The 15,799-nt window shown below is 41.1% G+C and overlaps 1 protein-coding gene across 2 annotated transcripts in view; it reads right to left on the bottom strand.

The window, feature by feature from the left end:
• Il12rb2 (interleukin 12 receptor subunit beta 2) overlaps positions 1–15,799 on the bottom strand; it is a 78,532-nt gene that overhangs the window by 46,552 nt on the left and 16,181 nt on the right. For both annotated transcript variants that reach the window (XM_048439977.3, XM_048439978.3), the window contains 4 exons: positions 12,870–12,984; positions 11,804–11,988; positions 11,304–11,446; positions 7,390–7,540 (listed from right to left, as the gene is read on the bottom strand). In XM_048439977.3, the coding sequence (XP_048295934.3) occupies positions 7,390–7,540; positions 11,304–11,446; positions 11,804–11,988; positions 12,870–12,984 (594 nt within the window). The remainder of the gene's footprint in view (positions 1–7,389; positions 7,541–11,303; positions 11,447–11,803; positions 11,989–12,869; positions 12,985–15,799) is intronic.

Genomic DNA, 15,799 nt, shown 5'->3' with positions numbered 1-15,799 from the left:
AATATACTTAACAAAATTGTAGAAGAAAACTTTCCCAACCTAAACAAAGATATGCCTATGAAGATACAAGAAGCTTTCAGAAAACCAAATAGACTGGATCAAAGAAAAATGTCTCCTTGCCACATAATAATTTAAACACTAAACATACAGTAAAAAGAAAGAATATTAAGAGCTGCAAAGGAAAAAGGCCAAGTAACATATAAAGGTAGACTTATCAGAATTACACCTGACTTCTCAATGGAAACAAAGCCAGAAAATCCTGGTCAAGTGTTATGCAGACATTATGAGACCACAGATGCCAGCCCAGACTACCATACCCAGCAAAACTTTCAATTACCATAAAAGGACAAAACAATATATTCCATGACAGAACCAGATTTATCCAATCAATACCTAGTCACAAACCCAGGCCTACACAAAGTACTAGAAGGAAAACTCCAACCCAAGGAAGTTGGCTACATCCACAAAAATGCAGACAATAGATAATCTCACAGCAGCAAATCCCAAAGAAGGGCATAACTGGATATTAACATGTAGAAGAATGAATAGACCCATATCTATCACCATACACAAAACTCAAGTCTAAATGAATCAAAGACCTCAACATAAAGCCAACCACAGTGAACTTCATAAAAGAGAAAGTGGAAAGTACACTTGAATACATTGGGACAGGAGACCACTTCCTAAATATAACCTCAGCAGCACAGACACTGCGAGAAACAACTAATAAACGAAACCTCCTGAAACTGAAAAGCTTCTGAAAAGCAAAGGACATGGTCAACAACACAAAGCGACAGCCTACAGAATGCGAATGATCTTCACCAACCCACATCAGACAGAGGACTGGTCTTCAAATATACAAATAACTCAAGATATTGGTCATCAGAAGAGCAAATAACTCAATAGAAAAATAGAGTACAGACCTAAACAGAAAACTCTCAATAGTGGAATTAAAATGGCAGAAAGACACTTAAGAAAATGCTCAACATCCTCAGTCATCAGAGAAACAACTCTTTGATTCTATCTTTTACTCCTGTAAGAATGGCCAAGACCAAAAACACTGATGATAATGTATGCTGGAGAGGTTGTGGGGTGAGGGGAACACTCCTGCATTGCTGGTGGGAGTGCAAGTTGGTACAGCCTCTTTGGATATCATTTCTCAATATTAGGAAACAACCTATGTCAAGACCCAGCAATACCTCTTTTGGGTGTATATCCAAAGGATACTCAATTGTACCACAGAGACATATGCTCAACTATGTTCATAGCATCATTGTTTGTCATATCCAGAACCTGGATACAACTTAAATTTCCCTCGACTGAAGAATGGATAAAGAAAATGTGGTACATTTATACAATGAAATACTACACAGCCAAAAAAAAATAATGACATCTTGAAATTTGCAGGCAAATGGATGGAGCTAGAAAACATCATATTGAGTGAGGTAACCCAGACCCAGAAAGACAAATATCATATGTATCATTCATAAGTGGATTTTAGACATAAACCAAAGAAAACCAGCCTACAAATCACAATCCTAGAGAACCTATCCAACAATGAGGACCCTAAGAGAGACATACATGGATCTAATCTACATGGGAAGTAGAAAAAGATTAGATCTCCTGAGTAAATTGGGAGCATGGAAAACTATGGGAGAGGGTTGAAGGGGAGGGGAGAGGATGGGAGGGGAGCAGAGAAAAATGTATAGCTCAATAAAATCAATTAAAGAAAGAAAGAAAACTGAGTTGCTAAATGGTTAAGAAACTTAGAATTAATAGTTATGGAAGTCAGGCTCTGAGCATGGGTCTGTTTGACCCTAGAGCTTTGTATGAACTTCGCACCATGCAGTGATTTGGCTCTAAAAAAGCTTGTGACCTCTACTAAACTTGAAAACTTGAATTCTTCATCAGGTGAACCTTTTCTGTGACTCTTCCCTAATCCCCACCACCCCATCCTCTACGTTTGTGTGTGTGTGTGTGTGTGTGTGTGTGTGTGTGTGTGTGAACCTAAAGCCTTTTTCTTCCCTCTCTCCTTCCACTAGGGCTAACATTGTCCTTTCAGCAAGGACAAGATGACAAATGTTTCTGTAAAACATTCTGAAATGCTTTCATTTCTTCAGGACATGAGAGAGTGACACAGACACCAAGCCTGGGGCTTGTATCTGATAGACCATGTACAATGAATTAAAAAGTACAGGCAACTGACACTAGCCACTCCAAAGTGCGAAGTAACACTGCCAAGTCCATGGTCTCATTGAGCCCTCTTCTGATATAGAAGGCTCCCATGATGGTATCTGCTGCACAGTGTGGACAAGGAGGTTGGCAAAGACCAGAAGGAGCTGATAACTGGCTAAGCTGAGAGCTGAGGCCAGCTCTTGCTATCTCCAAAGATCCTGCTTTTCCCGATGCAGTGTCTATATTGAACAAAGATCTATATTGAACATTCCACAAATTACATAGTCCAGGCATTGACCATGTAATTAGGATTGGGTGTGTTCAGGATCAAAATCAGTTAACTTGTTCACAGCAAATAGTGCCTTCAGCAAATTACATATTGGCAACAAATTTAAAGACATTGATCACTACATTGCTTGTTAAAGATTCAGCACCTAACGGATTATTACAGACTGGGAATCACGTTCTGCAGTTGTGCTCTCTCTACAAACTCCAGAACAAATACAAGTGAAGTGTTAGTGGTGCTCTTTTGTACCAGACTCAGAATGCTCTCCCTGGATCACCAGCAGCCCCTCCCCCAGACACTTGTCAATCTCCTGTAAATGTACTGCTTGGTGTGACTGAATCCTCACATAGGAAGTGGGCGACAGATAGATCTGTTTTCCTCTCCTTGTGATGGCAAAAGTCTCACCTCCTAGTTCTATTCCGTCAGGGATTGGGGCTTCATTATATGAATTTTGTGGGAACATGAACTTTAGCAGGGAAGAAAAGTAAAAAGGCTGCCAGATTCCTCTTGTGTGTTATTCTTCACCTTGGTGTTGCCTGTCCAGGAATTTTGCTGTATCTGTTCAAGATAATTTGCAACTCCTAGAGTGTGAGGTTCTGACTGGTTGTTGTTATGTCCCAGCACTAGCTGTAGCTCCTGATGCAAACACGTTTCTTGCAGGCCATGCTTTCTATTTCAAGAGTGAACTTTCCAGCACTGGGGTGGCCACCATGTATCTGAGCACAAGCATTTGCTTCATCAGGGACAGGGACAACCTTAGGGGAGACTGAAGAAGGGAAAAGATCCAGCCCTCAAAAATGACCCCCCACAGTGAAATATGTGCATGCAAGCCCTTTTAGTGGTGTATAGAGACCTTCATTCTCATTTTCTCCAGCCTTAGGCAAAGGTAAAGAAACACGATAATCTCTTGCCTTAATCTAGGTGTTGAGAACCACGGCTTGTGGGCCAATTCCAGCCTGTTTCCCACTTTTTGTAGAGCTATAAACATTAATAGTTGCTTGGCATTTTAAAATGGTTATAACATCAGAAATATCATTTTTAGTAACACATGGAAATTATGTAAAATCTAAATGTTGGTACTTCTATATGCAGTTTTTTTTGGAACCCACTTTCATCTTTGGCTGATGCCAATGGCTGCTCAGACACGTCAAGAACAACTTTTAGTAACTGCAGAGCTATATGGTTTACAAAGCACAAGTACTAACTTCCTGGATCTGCAGATCAACTGCTGACTCCCAAGATTCACCCTGATGAAAGGCTTATTTTCTAATATGGTAGACTAACTCTAGTATTTAATTGTTCACATCTACCTTAATGGTGTTAATAGGTTAGTCTCTCTTTCTTGGGCATCTTTTACTCCTCTCTGTTGTCACCATGGCAGGAAGCACTTTCTGTCCTGAAGATAAGCATGCCGTGTCTCCTTAATTAATTTGCCAAATTAATTGAGGTGAGTAGCACTCAAACCTGTAAACAGAGTCACATACATAAAAGAAGGCCTATTCCTCATAGGGGAGCCTTCTGCTAAGTGTCGTGAGTGTTGAGTGTGCACAGACAGGTCTGGATACTTTTGAGCTCAAATTCATGAGTATTTTCTCACTAGAAAGAAAACATGGCTTCAAGTCCCCAGAGTTGAGACAGCTTTTGATGGATGTTGAATTAGAGACTGTTTTTCAGAAGGTGGCATAGGCTTCCTTCCTCCTCCCCTTTCTTAGTGGTCATTTCTCTGAAGACCATGACAGAAGTAAAATTTAACACCAACGGAAGGGGCCTACGTGCAGTGGAGAGAGCCTTCACTCAGCTGGGATGACACAAACAGCCACACCTGGACCACCAGGGGACACCATGCTCCTCTCCGGTTTGGAAGCTGAGGCCACAGAAAAAGAGTCCCATCATAAGTCATTCACAGTTTCAGAGAGTGAAGCCAGTTACGTATGACTACACACTTCAAAGGGTTAAAACGAAGAAGTGTTAAAAATTTTTTCACACGTTTAGGTTTACATCAGTTGGTGTTTCAAAAAGAAACTGATGACAGAGAGTGTGGTAAGGGGTGTAAACCACAGAGCTTAAAGTAAGAGCAGGAGCACAGGACAACCCACAGAAAGATCAAACCAGAGAAGCAAGGTGCAGACACTGAAAGGAAGCCCATGGGCTGAGGTAAGCCATGCCTCAGATCTCTGGGTGCCTGCTCTGCTCTGAACACAGCAGCCTCATGGTGACTGGTAACTTATTCATCGCATGTTAGAGTTTCTAGCTTGCCTTAGAGAAGTTTGAGTTTATCAGGTAAGTACTAAAAAATAAGAAAGGAAAATTCTTTTTGATAACTATTAAATAGCTTACTTTTCTCAGTAAATCATTAATCCATGTATAAATGACAAGGATTCCTAAGCCTCATGTTTCTGTAGTTTATAGCTCGGACCCATGTGATGCAATAATGTAACTTACAGATGTCTAGACCCATATACTATTATGAATTTGAATATCAAATTTGACCTATTTGAAAAAATCTTATCTGCATTGTGCAAACAAAAATATAATCCACGAGGTATTTAAAAAAAATATTACTTCACACTGGGGGTGGGTGGTGCAAGCCTTTAATACCAGTGCTCAGGAGGCAGAGGCAAGGGTGTGGTCTTTGAGTTCAAGGTCAGCCTGGCCTACATATTGAGTTACAGACTAAAGAGAACTATATAGGTGACCCTGTCTCAAAACAAAGAAACAAAATCAACAAATCCCCCAACTATTAGGAGCTCAAAGACTGCAGCCTAATCATGCAAGGCTTCTTCTCATATACATTTTCCCACTTTTGCAAATAACCACTTAGATGTTCATATCAGCATTACAAAAACTTCAGCTGGGCGCGATAGTGCCCATTTTTAATCCCAGTACTTGGGAAGCAGAAGCAGGTAGAGCTCTGTGAGCTCAAGCCCACCCAGGTATATGTAGTGAGTTCTAAGTCAGCCAGTCAATTTGTCTTACCAGTTGTGTTGCTTGGTCTTTCTGAGATGCTCCTGACAGTGGAACCAGGATCTATTCCTGGTGCATGAGTTAGCTTTTTGGAGTCCATTCCCTATGGTGGATGTCATGCTCAGATTTGATGCAGTGGGGACGGGCTTGGACCTGCCTCAATTTAATATGCCAGGCTTTGTTGACCCATGGGAAACCTTATCCTTTGGGAGGAGTGGTTGGGGATGGGCTGTGGGGGAAGTAGGGGAGAGAGGTGGGGGTGGGAGGAGGGGTGGAAGGGAGAACTGTGGTTGGAATGTAAAATGAAATAAAAAAATCGTCTCACAAAACTCTAGATAGTAATAAACAATTGATTATATTCCTGTAATTTTTTCTTTGATTTAAATTTACATAAAGTATCAGAACAGGACCCAGACCTGAGTAGGGCCCAGACCTTAGCACAACTGACTCCATGACGAAAATACCATTCAGTTTTAAAACTCAGCAGGTAGACAGTACCACCTGCTAAAACTAAATCAAAGTCCATATAGTTCTGGGAAAGTCTCATAATGTACTAACCTTGCTTTTTAGATTCTATAGTTCTGCTTCTGTCTAACTGTTCTTGTTAACTGAAGTATGGTTTTGTGTGTATGTGTGTGTGTGTGCGCGTGTGTGCGTTCGCTTGAAAGTTCACTCTCAGAAAGTCTCAGAGCTACACTGGGATCCCGAACATACAGTGTAGTTGCTAGTCAGTTAATAAAAATGTTCTCTCGGCTTAAACCCATGTTCTAGCAGTCTTCTCTAGTGAATACCCCACAACAATATGAAATGTTCTTACTATGTCACTACTCAAAACGGAAACAAAACGAAACAGGATTCTTGTGAATTCCAAGGGTTGTTACTATTGGGAAGGGTTTTCTAACCAGCAGGGCAGCTGCACTTTAGAATTCACAGGAGTTGAGGCAGCATGCACAAGAACTCTGCAAGCTCAACATGGACAAAGGACAAAGTGTCCGTCATCCCCCACCCCATGGAGAGGGGAGGGAGCATGAAGCCCCACTTCCTGCTGAGGAGCTATTGGTAATTGGTAACTGCTGGGAGAGAGAGAGTTTTCTTTAAGGGTGTGTAGCTCTTAGTAGGTTGGCCACCCTCCAGTGAAGACCACACATCCTAGAGTATGTGGGCAGCACAAATTGAACTTTATGGGTTTTTAAAACAAACAACAGGAAAAAAAAAAGACATAATTGTGTGGGTCAGCTATGAATGTGGTAGGAGCTGTGGACAGAGTGAAGACGATCAAAACATATTACAGAAAACTCTTTGAGAACTAATAAAATGAAGAAACAATTTGTTGATACAACAGAAAGATTATGTAAGGACTTGTGTTTCAATAAAACGTTGGCTTATATTTCTGTGAAATTAACTTCTTAATAAATATCAAAAGGAAAAGCCCATTCCTTAGGTTAAAAACTTGAGCTTGTGATGCTGCTCCTGGTCCTGGTCCAAATGGCTCCTTTGAGCAGGATAGCGCCAAAGGCCTGCGGAAGTGCCACGCAACAGTTGAGGAAAGAGGATTGTTAGACATTCCTTTTATTTTAGGATACTGTCTTCAGAAACTCTTTCAAACTTTTAGTATGCTTTATAATTTCTAAATTATCATTTCTAATTTTCAAAAAACTAAAGCAATAAAATATATCAAAGAAATGAGGTTAATTACTGGCTACAGCTTTGGAAAACAAGAGGTACTGAGAAAGTAAGAGAAAAAAAAACACACATTTTACTAGACGGCAATAAGGCAGTGGCTTGACTGACGGCAGACACGGGCAGGCTGGCCTCCTTCCTGTTAAGCTTTTTAGCATCATAAACTTGCCTTCCCGGGTAGTTTCTGTAACCCATGCACTGAATGAGTCTACTCCAGGGAAGACTTTGCTTTTTCCAGTCCCCTCTTACTGATTCCTCCCCCTCTGTTTTGGCTGGATGCCTACCTTCCTCTGGTGTTCGTATTGTCAGTAACTCACTCCAATTGCTCCAGCTTCCTTTAGAAAGATACAGCTTAGACGAAATCTGAAAGTCATATTTTGTAAACGGCTTCAGATGCTGTAGGCCATATCTTCCTTTGGCATTTGTAGCATTAACCTTGAATCAGATGAGATTTGTTTCACTGAGATACCATGCTTCTGTATTCTTATGGAGTGGGCTGTGTATTGTGTGACAGTTCAGTACAGGCAGAGGGTATGCAATGGCCAAAGAAAGGAGATAAGACCCCTTTCCCACAGAACAGTAAGCGTTGAGCCTGGAGAGATGGCTCAGAGATTAAGAGCACTGGCTGCTCTTGCAGTGGACCTGGGTTCTATTATTGCAGAGGACTCAACATGGCAGCTCATAACCATCTATAACTCCAGTTCCTGGGGATTTAATCGGATGCCCTGTGCTGGCCTCTGCAGGTACCAAACATGCACGTGAACACAGAAATAATAAATCATGCAGAACAACCACACACATTACCAAACAACAACAACAACAACCTGAAAATAGTAAACAACTTCACACTCTACTGACCACTCTGAAGTACACCATAGGTTACTTCAGTTGTTTAAGGTGTTAATGTGCTAAGGGTGAGCCTGATGTCACTTCTTTACTCAGACAATCTCTTCCTTCCTCTCTACCCACCACTGGCTCTAGTGACAAACACATGTTCTTACTCATTAAGGCAATCATGTAGAACAGCATGAATAGCAGAACTCACAAGGGTTTTAAGATACCTATTAGTAGCAAATGAATGTAAGGAGGAAGGAGCTTGGTCGTACAGTATGTCTTCAGCATGTTCAAAGCTCATATATAGAAAGAATAGTACAAAGACTTTTGAAAAGATTGCTTTATTTATGTATACGTGTGCCTGAGCACTTGTATGTGTACCATGCATGTGCAGGAGGTCCAAAGAGGCCAGTCAGATGAGGGCATCAGATCCCTTGAAACTGGTATCACAAGCAGTTTTAAGTCACCCAGCATGGGTTCTAGGAACTAAAGCCAGGTCCTCTGTTGTTGAGGCCTTTCCCCAGCCTGATACAGAGAATTTCAACTTGAAAGGGCAATCTAGATAAGATGACATTTTAAATTCTCCAGATCTACCATTTAATGAGAATGAATAATGCTAAGGTTACTGAATTTGAGATGTTAACCTATTATAAGAGTTTCTCTTTAAAAAATACTCTAGAGATTAAAAGCCTATCTATCGGGGACTGGAGATATGGTTAAGAGCATTTGTACTCTTCCAGATGACCAAGGTTTGATTTGCACTTCCCCACACAATGACTCTCAACTGTCTGTAACTCCAGTCTCACAGGATCCTCCCTCTTCTGGCTGCCATGGACAACCGACACACACAGGGCACAGCACAGGCTGGTCTGGGATTCTATTTTCTCTCTCAGCCTTCAGAGCACTGGGATTATAGGTATGTGCTTTCACACTAGCCCAAAAATCTGTCAGTTCTTAATGCCTTGTGGAGAAATTTCTACACCATATATAATTAGCATATGATGAATGCATTAGCATAGACATAAAACTGGTTTCAGGAAAAAATGTTAGTCATGCTCTCTTGAGTTTCAATATGTGGAGCTAATCCTTTTCTATTATCATAAGCCACTACACTTTACAAAAATTCTTGAAGGAATCGTACTTCTACATATTTTATCATAAAAAGTGGTAGTACCAGGCTGGGAAAACAGCTCAGTGGGTAAAGTTCTTGTTGACCAAATGTGAGGGCCTGAGTCAAATCTCCAGGACAGGTGTAAATCTAGGCACAGGCATTTGTAGTCCAAGGCTCCAACAGTGAGGTGATGCAGGAGGCAGCGGAATGCTACAAGCTTGTGGTGTGCATATGTGAACAACAAACACAGACTGTCTCAAATGAGGTGTAATTGAAAAGTGGGGACTGGCATCTCTGACCTCCACATACATGCCAGAACACATATGCACTCCCAACACCCCCACACATACAGTGTAGTCCTAATATATCAAATGGCAGTCTTATCCTTGGGAAGATCTAGTTCCACATAAGCCTTCGAGTACATACTCTAATACCTCTTTCCAAAATATTTTTAATGTTAAAAAAAGAAAAACCAGGAAGGGGAAGGAAAAATAAGGAGAAACAAATTATTTATTACAAATAGGCTTATGAAAGCCTGTGGCTTAAACTATTCAGAATCAGAGTCTGTGAAATTACTCAGCTGGTAAAGGTGCTTGCTGTGCAAACCTTATAACCTGAGTTCAACACTCAGAACTCACAGTGGGAGGGAAGGACTGACCCCCCAAAGTTGTTCTCTGACCTTCACATATCCTCTGTGGCACACATGTACCTGCACTTACACACGCACACACAAACACACACGCACAAAATAGTAAAATAAAATTTAAGAGTTTGGCAGAACACCTGCTCCATACAGGCAAGGCCTTGGGTTCAATTACCAGCACCCCAAAACCAACCAACCAACTAACCAACCAAACCTGCTGTTGTTTAAAGACTCTAAGGATATCATGAGATTGCTTGATGGGTAAAAGGGTTTGCTGAAAGTCTGATATTTGATTTGATCCCCAAGATTTGGGGGAACCAGCCCCTCCCCCACACCACACAAAATAAATAAAACTAAACAATGGAAATAATTTCAGTACCAGGGGATCAAGATATTTCTTGTGTTTGTGTGTGTGAGTGAATGTATGTGTGTGTATACTTGTTCATGTGTGTGCATGTGTGGGGCACACACATGTCTTTGCATGTGAGACCAGAGGTCAATGTTAGGTATCTTCCTCAATTGCTTCTCTACTGTTCTTTTTTCTTTTTCTTCTTTTTTCTTTTCTTTTCTTTTCTTTTCTTTTTTTTTTACTTTTTGAGTAAAGTTTCTCATTAAACCTGGTTCTCGCTAACTGATTGCACTAGCTGACCAGTGCCCTCCAGAGATCCTCCTGTCTCTGTCTGTCAGTGCTGGGATCACACACCTATGTTGCCATGACCCTCTCGTCAGTGAGGGTTCTGAGGATCCACAATCAGTCCTCACTCTACCTACTGACCCAACTCTTCTACCCCAGTCTTTCTTTTCTTATTTTTTCTTTTTTTCAAGCTCTGTGTAACAGCTCTGGCTGTCCCGGAATTCACTTTGAAGACCAGTCTTTCTTCGAACTCAGAGATCTGCTTTCCTCTGCCTCCTAAGTACTGAGATTAAAGGTGTGTACCACCACGCCTGGCCTTCTTTTCCCTTCCTCCTCCTCCTCCTCCTCCTCCTCCTCCTCCTCCTCCTCCTCCTCCTCCTTCTTCTTCCTCTTCTCTCTCTCTCTCTCTCTCTCTCTCTCTCTCTCCCAGAATTTATCAGTTTTTAATGACTTATTTTTATTTTATGTGCACTGGTGTTTTGCCTGCATATATGTCTGCGAGAGGGTGTTACAGACAGTTGTGAGCTGCCATTTGGGTGTTGGGAATTGAACCATAGTTCTCTGGAAGAGCAGCCAATGTTCTCAACCACTAAGTCACCTCTCCATCCCCTCCAATATTTCTTAATAAACAAAGAGATGGCTCAGTAGTTAAGAGCATGTGCTGCCTTTGCTGGGACCAGGTTTTGGTTTCCAGCAACCATACGGTTGCTCAGAGCAGTCTGTGACTCTAGCCTCAGGGAATCTGATGCTCTCTTCTTGCCTCTTTGGTGGGGGTGGGGGAGGGAAATACTTGCACACACAAAATTTCTAAAATGTAGACAGAGGTATATACAATTTTCTGATGCAATTTCAATATGTGTCTCTAGGCTGAAAGTTCCTAAGCTCCCTAATTTATTGACATAATAAGATGAGTCTGTGCAACAAGGCCAAGAGACCTTACTGATTTTCTCCTGTTCCTCTTAAGACTATTTATTACCATATTCCAGGACGTGCTGTTGGAAGGCCGGTATCTGAGTCGATTGAGCACCACTTGCCCCTCGTCTTTCCACTGCATGATACATCTGCTCCCAGAAGCATTTAGAAAATTGATTGTGATGTCCCATGGAGGAAGAGGCCTCACTAGTAACCAAGACAAACCAAAATGTACCAGTCAGGCTTTATGATCGGCGATTACTTTAAGTACTGACATGAGCTATTCAAAATGTTGGTTTCACTTGTCAGCTATTTGAAATAACTGCTCTTAACCCAATCTCATCTTTACCAGATTATAGATGTGTGGACACCACTTACTAGATTTAAAGAGGACCAATGTGCCAATGACATGCAACACAATAGCCTCAAACTTATTGCTACTTTCCATCAGCTCCTGACTCCTTTAAAATAGCTACACATAGAAGACTTTAGTGAGTTTTAAACAAATCTGCATGTGCCAGTAAATGACCAGTAAATGGCCTGGAAAACTGCAATCAAATTTACCTATGTCCAAGAATGTGAACGTATATGGAAATGAAGAAGAGTTTCCAAGCTGATTTTTGGCAGTGACACTGACTGTGAACTTGGATTCAGCTAAATCAGAGGTTAGACTGATCCCAAGATTCGAGCGATTACAATTCTGACAACTGCTTTGGTCCTGACAGGTCACATTGTTTGGTCCAGTTAACCTGTAACCGAAGCACAACCGTGTTTAGTAATATACTTTACATGCTGCTTCCTACAGTCACTACAAAAGAACAAAATGATCTAACAACAAAAATTCCAGACACATTTTAAGGCTCATCTTATTACTAGGGAATATTCTTTTGGGGATACTTGAATCCTGTTCTCATTTATAGGATTATGTCGCCTCCTTATCTCCTTTTAGGTACAACTGAAATATTTTGAAATGAATAACCATATAGAGGGCTTTTGGTCTATACTCTTTAATTTCCCAAACCCTGGCTGTTATCATGTCTCTTAAGGTAAGTTCTAACCTTTATCCAAAGAATCTTTGAATATCTGACCTCCATTCAATGGAAGTATGGTGTGAGCTCACAGTCCAGAGGTAGGAAAACTCCATCCTGGTCCCACTGTCTTTTCTATTTCCTGTTCACCTAGGCACAGTTGTACCTGTGATGGGATTATGGGATATATTCCAAAAAGGGAGGCCCCCCATATCCCCTCTTTTTGTGGACTCTCACACCAGCCAACTGCATTTTAAAATGTAATTCCTCCAAGGAAGAGTCCCTTTATATATCATGATGCCCAAAAGTGTGAGATTACAAAGGAGATGGGGTTTTACACAGGCATCTTAACCTAATTGTAGGGACACTATCTTAATTGAGATCTTGGATGACCCAAAGAAAACTTTAAATGAGAATGTAGAACCAAGATATCAGGCCTTATAATTCAAGTGACAGGAGCAGCTCTCAGTGACAGACATAGGAAATGGCATTTAAATTCTTGGTGATGGGTCTATTGCTGTTTCTCCTTAGCATCTAAGGAACCATTTAATATGGCTGTAAGATAGAATACACACAAAACAGCCACATAGCCTCTTACTCACTGTAAAGTGTAGTGAGTTTTCAGATGGGTATCTAGTCCACGGTCCCAGGTGCAGGCTACAGTCCCACGTTCTCCTTCCTGGAGGCATGATAGGTTTTGAGGTGGCTCTGGAGCAACTTTACAAAGAAAGAGCAAGACTTGGTGTTTGGAATAGTCTGAAGGTGATATCAAGATCATACTGTTATTGATTGCAGTATATTGATAATAACTTCCACATGCCTTACACATCTAGATGAAGTCATTTTCTAACATGCTCAGATTTGCTCCCGAGGCATGGATTTTCTCTAATAATTAAAGCAATAGTGATAAATACTGACCACTTCCTTTAGCCTAAGCCTGGTGCCAAGTGTCTTATATGCAGTTCTCAGTCAGAGCACTCCATAATGTAGGTAAGATTATTTTTCACGTTATCAAAGAAGAAACAAAGACTTAGGCAAAACATCTGCCCAGACTTCAAAACTATGAAGGGCAGAATCAGGGCTCCGGTTCAGGTGTGGCTGACAAGTCATAATTCTACCCCCTTTTTTTCCTGGAAAGACAAATATTTATTATTCTACAATGCCAGAGGAATACTAACTCATTATAAGAAGAAGTTTTAAGCCAGGCATGGTAGCACCCAACTACAATTCCCTCACTCAGGAGACTGACACAGAAGGATTGTAAATTCAAGGACAGTCAGAGCTATGTAGTTCAACCTTGTCTTAACAAAGAAACAAAAACAAACAAACAAACAAACAGACAGACACAAATCTCCACCACCAGTGACAAATTAAAAAACCAAAACAAACAGTTGTCTCTGTCTCCATGCAATGCCAAGACACTGTATCGCTTGAAGTACTTTATGAATAGGTATAGATTACTTCTTATGCATACAGATTTTTATAGCTTCCATTGACGAGGCATAGTAGCTGTCAAAACAAAGATATACAAGGCAAGGGGTCTGTCTGTTTTCAAACAATATATTTTTAAAGTATTCATGGGTGTTTTGCCTGTATGTGTATCTAGGCACCATTTCTAGTCCTGGTGCCCACAGAGTGCAGAAGAGGGTATCAAATTCTCTGCAACTGGAGTTACAGGTGGTTATGAACCTCCAGATGGGTACTGGGAATTGAACCCAGATCCTTTGAAGAACAGAGTTAATGGAGGATTTTGAGAAAATGTTTACTTGCACAACCTTTCCATTCTAATACAGTACTGAGATTCCAATGCAGATAGATGTGCCTTTGGCAAGATAAAAAAATGCATACTGCAAAATCCTCGCCATTTCTTCCAAAGCCATAACTGATGGAAAAATATCACCTTTTTTGCTAGTGTCCACCACAGATATGTACACAGTAGTGTTCGTCGTGGGACCTCGGACAAAATAACATCTCAGTATTTAGTTCTGTCTATTGACTGCCTATAACAATATATAGCTCTCATGGTTCTATTTAATAAAATAACAAATTACTCATTTTGCTAAAATAATAAGCATTTCCTTACATACTTGTATTTAGGCATATATACCTCCATAATGGAGGCTAAAAAGAGCCACAAAACCATCCAGGATTCAACCATGTTCAGTGACTTGCCAAGCTGGACCTGAGAAGCTGTGGGCTTCTGGCTAGAAACTGTAGTTAGGGGTCTGCTACCTCCCCTGTGCTCATGCAGCAGAGGCCAGTTGTGATGTTCTAGTTCTTTCCTCTTAGGAGTTGCCTGGAGGGACCAACTATGCAAGCCAGTAGAATAAAAGAGTTTCTATGGGATAAACTTGGACTCATGGGGAGCTAGGTAAAGGTTTTCCCCTTTTCTTGCTATTGTATTTCCATATGCTTTTCCTGGAAATGTCCTCAAATGATCAAACCGTCAGCAGTATTTTCTGCGAAGGCTATTGCTAGCTTAGTAACATCACCACACCATACCATCATGTACACACAATGGTGTCAGTCTACAGACCACATTTTTAACAACGATCCTGTGAGATGTTGTCATCCGGAGATGCCATTTTAGCTTATGTATACTTTGTGCTGTTTGCACAATGGTGAAATTAATGACACCTTTCTAGAACTATCCCAATACTAAAGGAATCATTAACTGTATTTCCTAGCTTCGTTTCTCACTCTCAGCTCCCTTCTTGAAATATTAGCCCATGAGCTTTGCATTGGGCATAATTCCAGGAAAGGTCCCTAAGTATGGTGGCAGTTTCCTGCTAGCCTCTCTGTGTGTGACTGTCACTCCTCATGCGTGGGTGGAGATGGAAGAACTACTTGCTGGGCAGTAAGCGACGGGAGAGGAGGTGCTCAGTGATGTGCAGCTAGTCTGGGATGTAAGAGCTGGAAGAGACACTCTCCCATCGCTTTAGGAACTTGTAGCTTTGAACCAGTTTTCCTAAACCAAGAGGGTGTGGCAAACTAGCTGTAAAAAGCCACGCACAGAAAGTAAGCAAATTATCCCAATGGTCAGAGAAAGAGGAAAGGAAGAAAGAGAAGAACTGGGAGAAAGAGAGAGTGAAGGACAAGAAATGGAGAGAGACTGCAAGTTCCTAAATAAGATCCTAATTCTGCTGATTTCTAGACTTTTCACACCAGGATTCTCAGGCTGGTCTCCCAATAAAATAATGTTATGGGAGAACAGAGAAATCTGTCTGGTGTTTGGGTTTCTATTTATCTCATGTCAAACACACACCCACACCCACACAAACACAAAGACACACACAGACACACACGTAGACATACAGAGATACAGAGATACACACAGACACAGACACACACACACACACAGATATATAGACAAACAAACACACATACAGACACACACACAAACACAAAAACACATGCATAGACATACAGAGATACACAGATACACACAGACACACAGAAATATATAAACACACAGACACACACACACATATAAACACACACACACACACACACACACACACACACACACACA

Source organism: Myodes glareolus, chromosome 6, assembly GCF_982192425.1.
Source record: "Myodes glareolus chromosome 6, mMyoGla1.1, whole genome shotgun sequence".
Taxonomy (NCBI): Eukaryota; Metazoa; Chordata; class Mammalia; order Rodentia; family Cricetidae; genus Myodes; species Myodes glareolus.
Note: the sequence above shows the minus strand (reverse complement) of the source record. Positions and strands in the feature narration are given on the sequence as shown.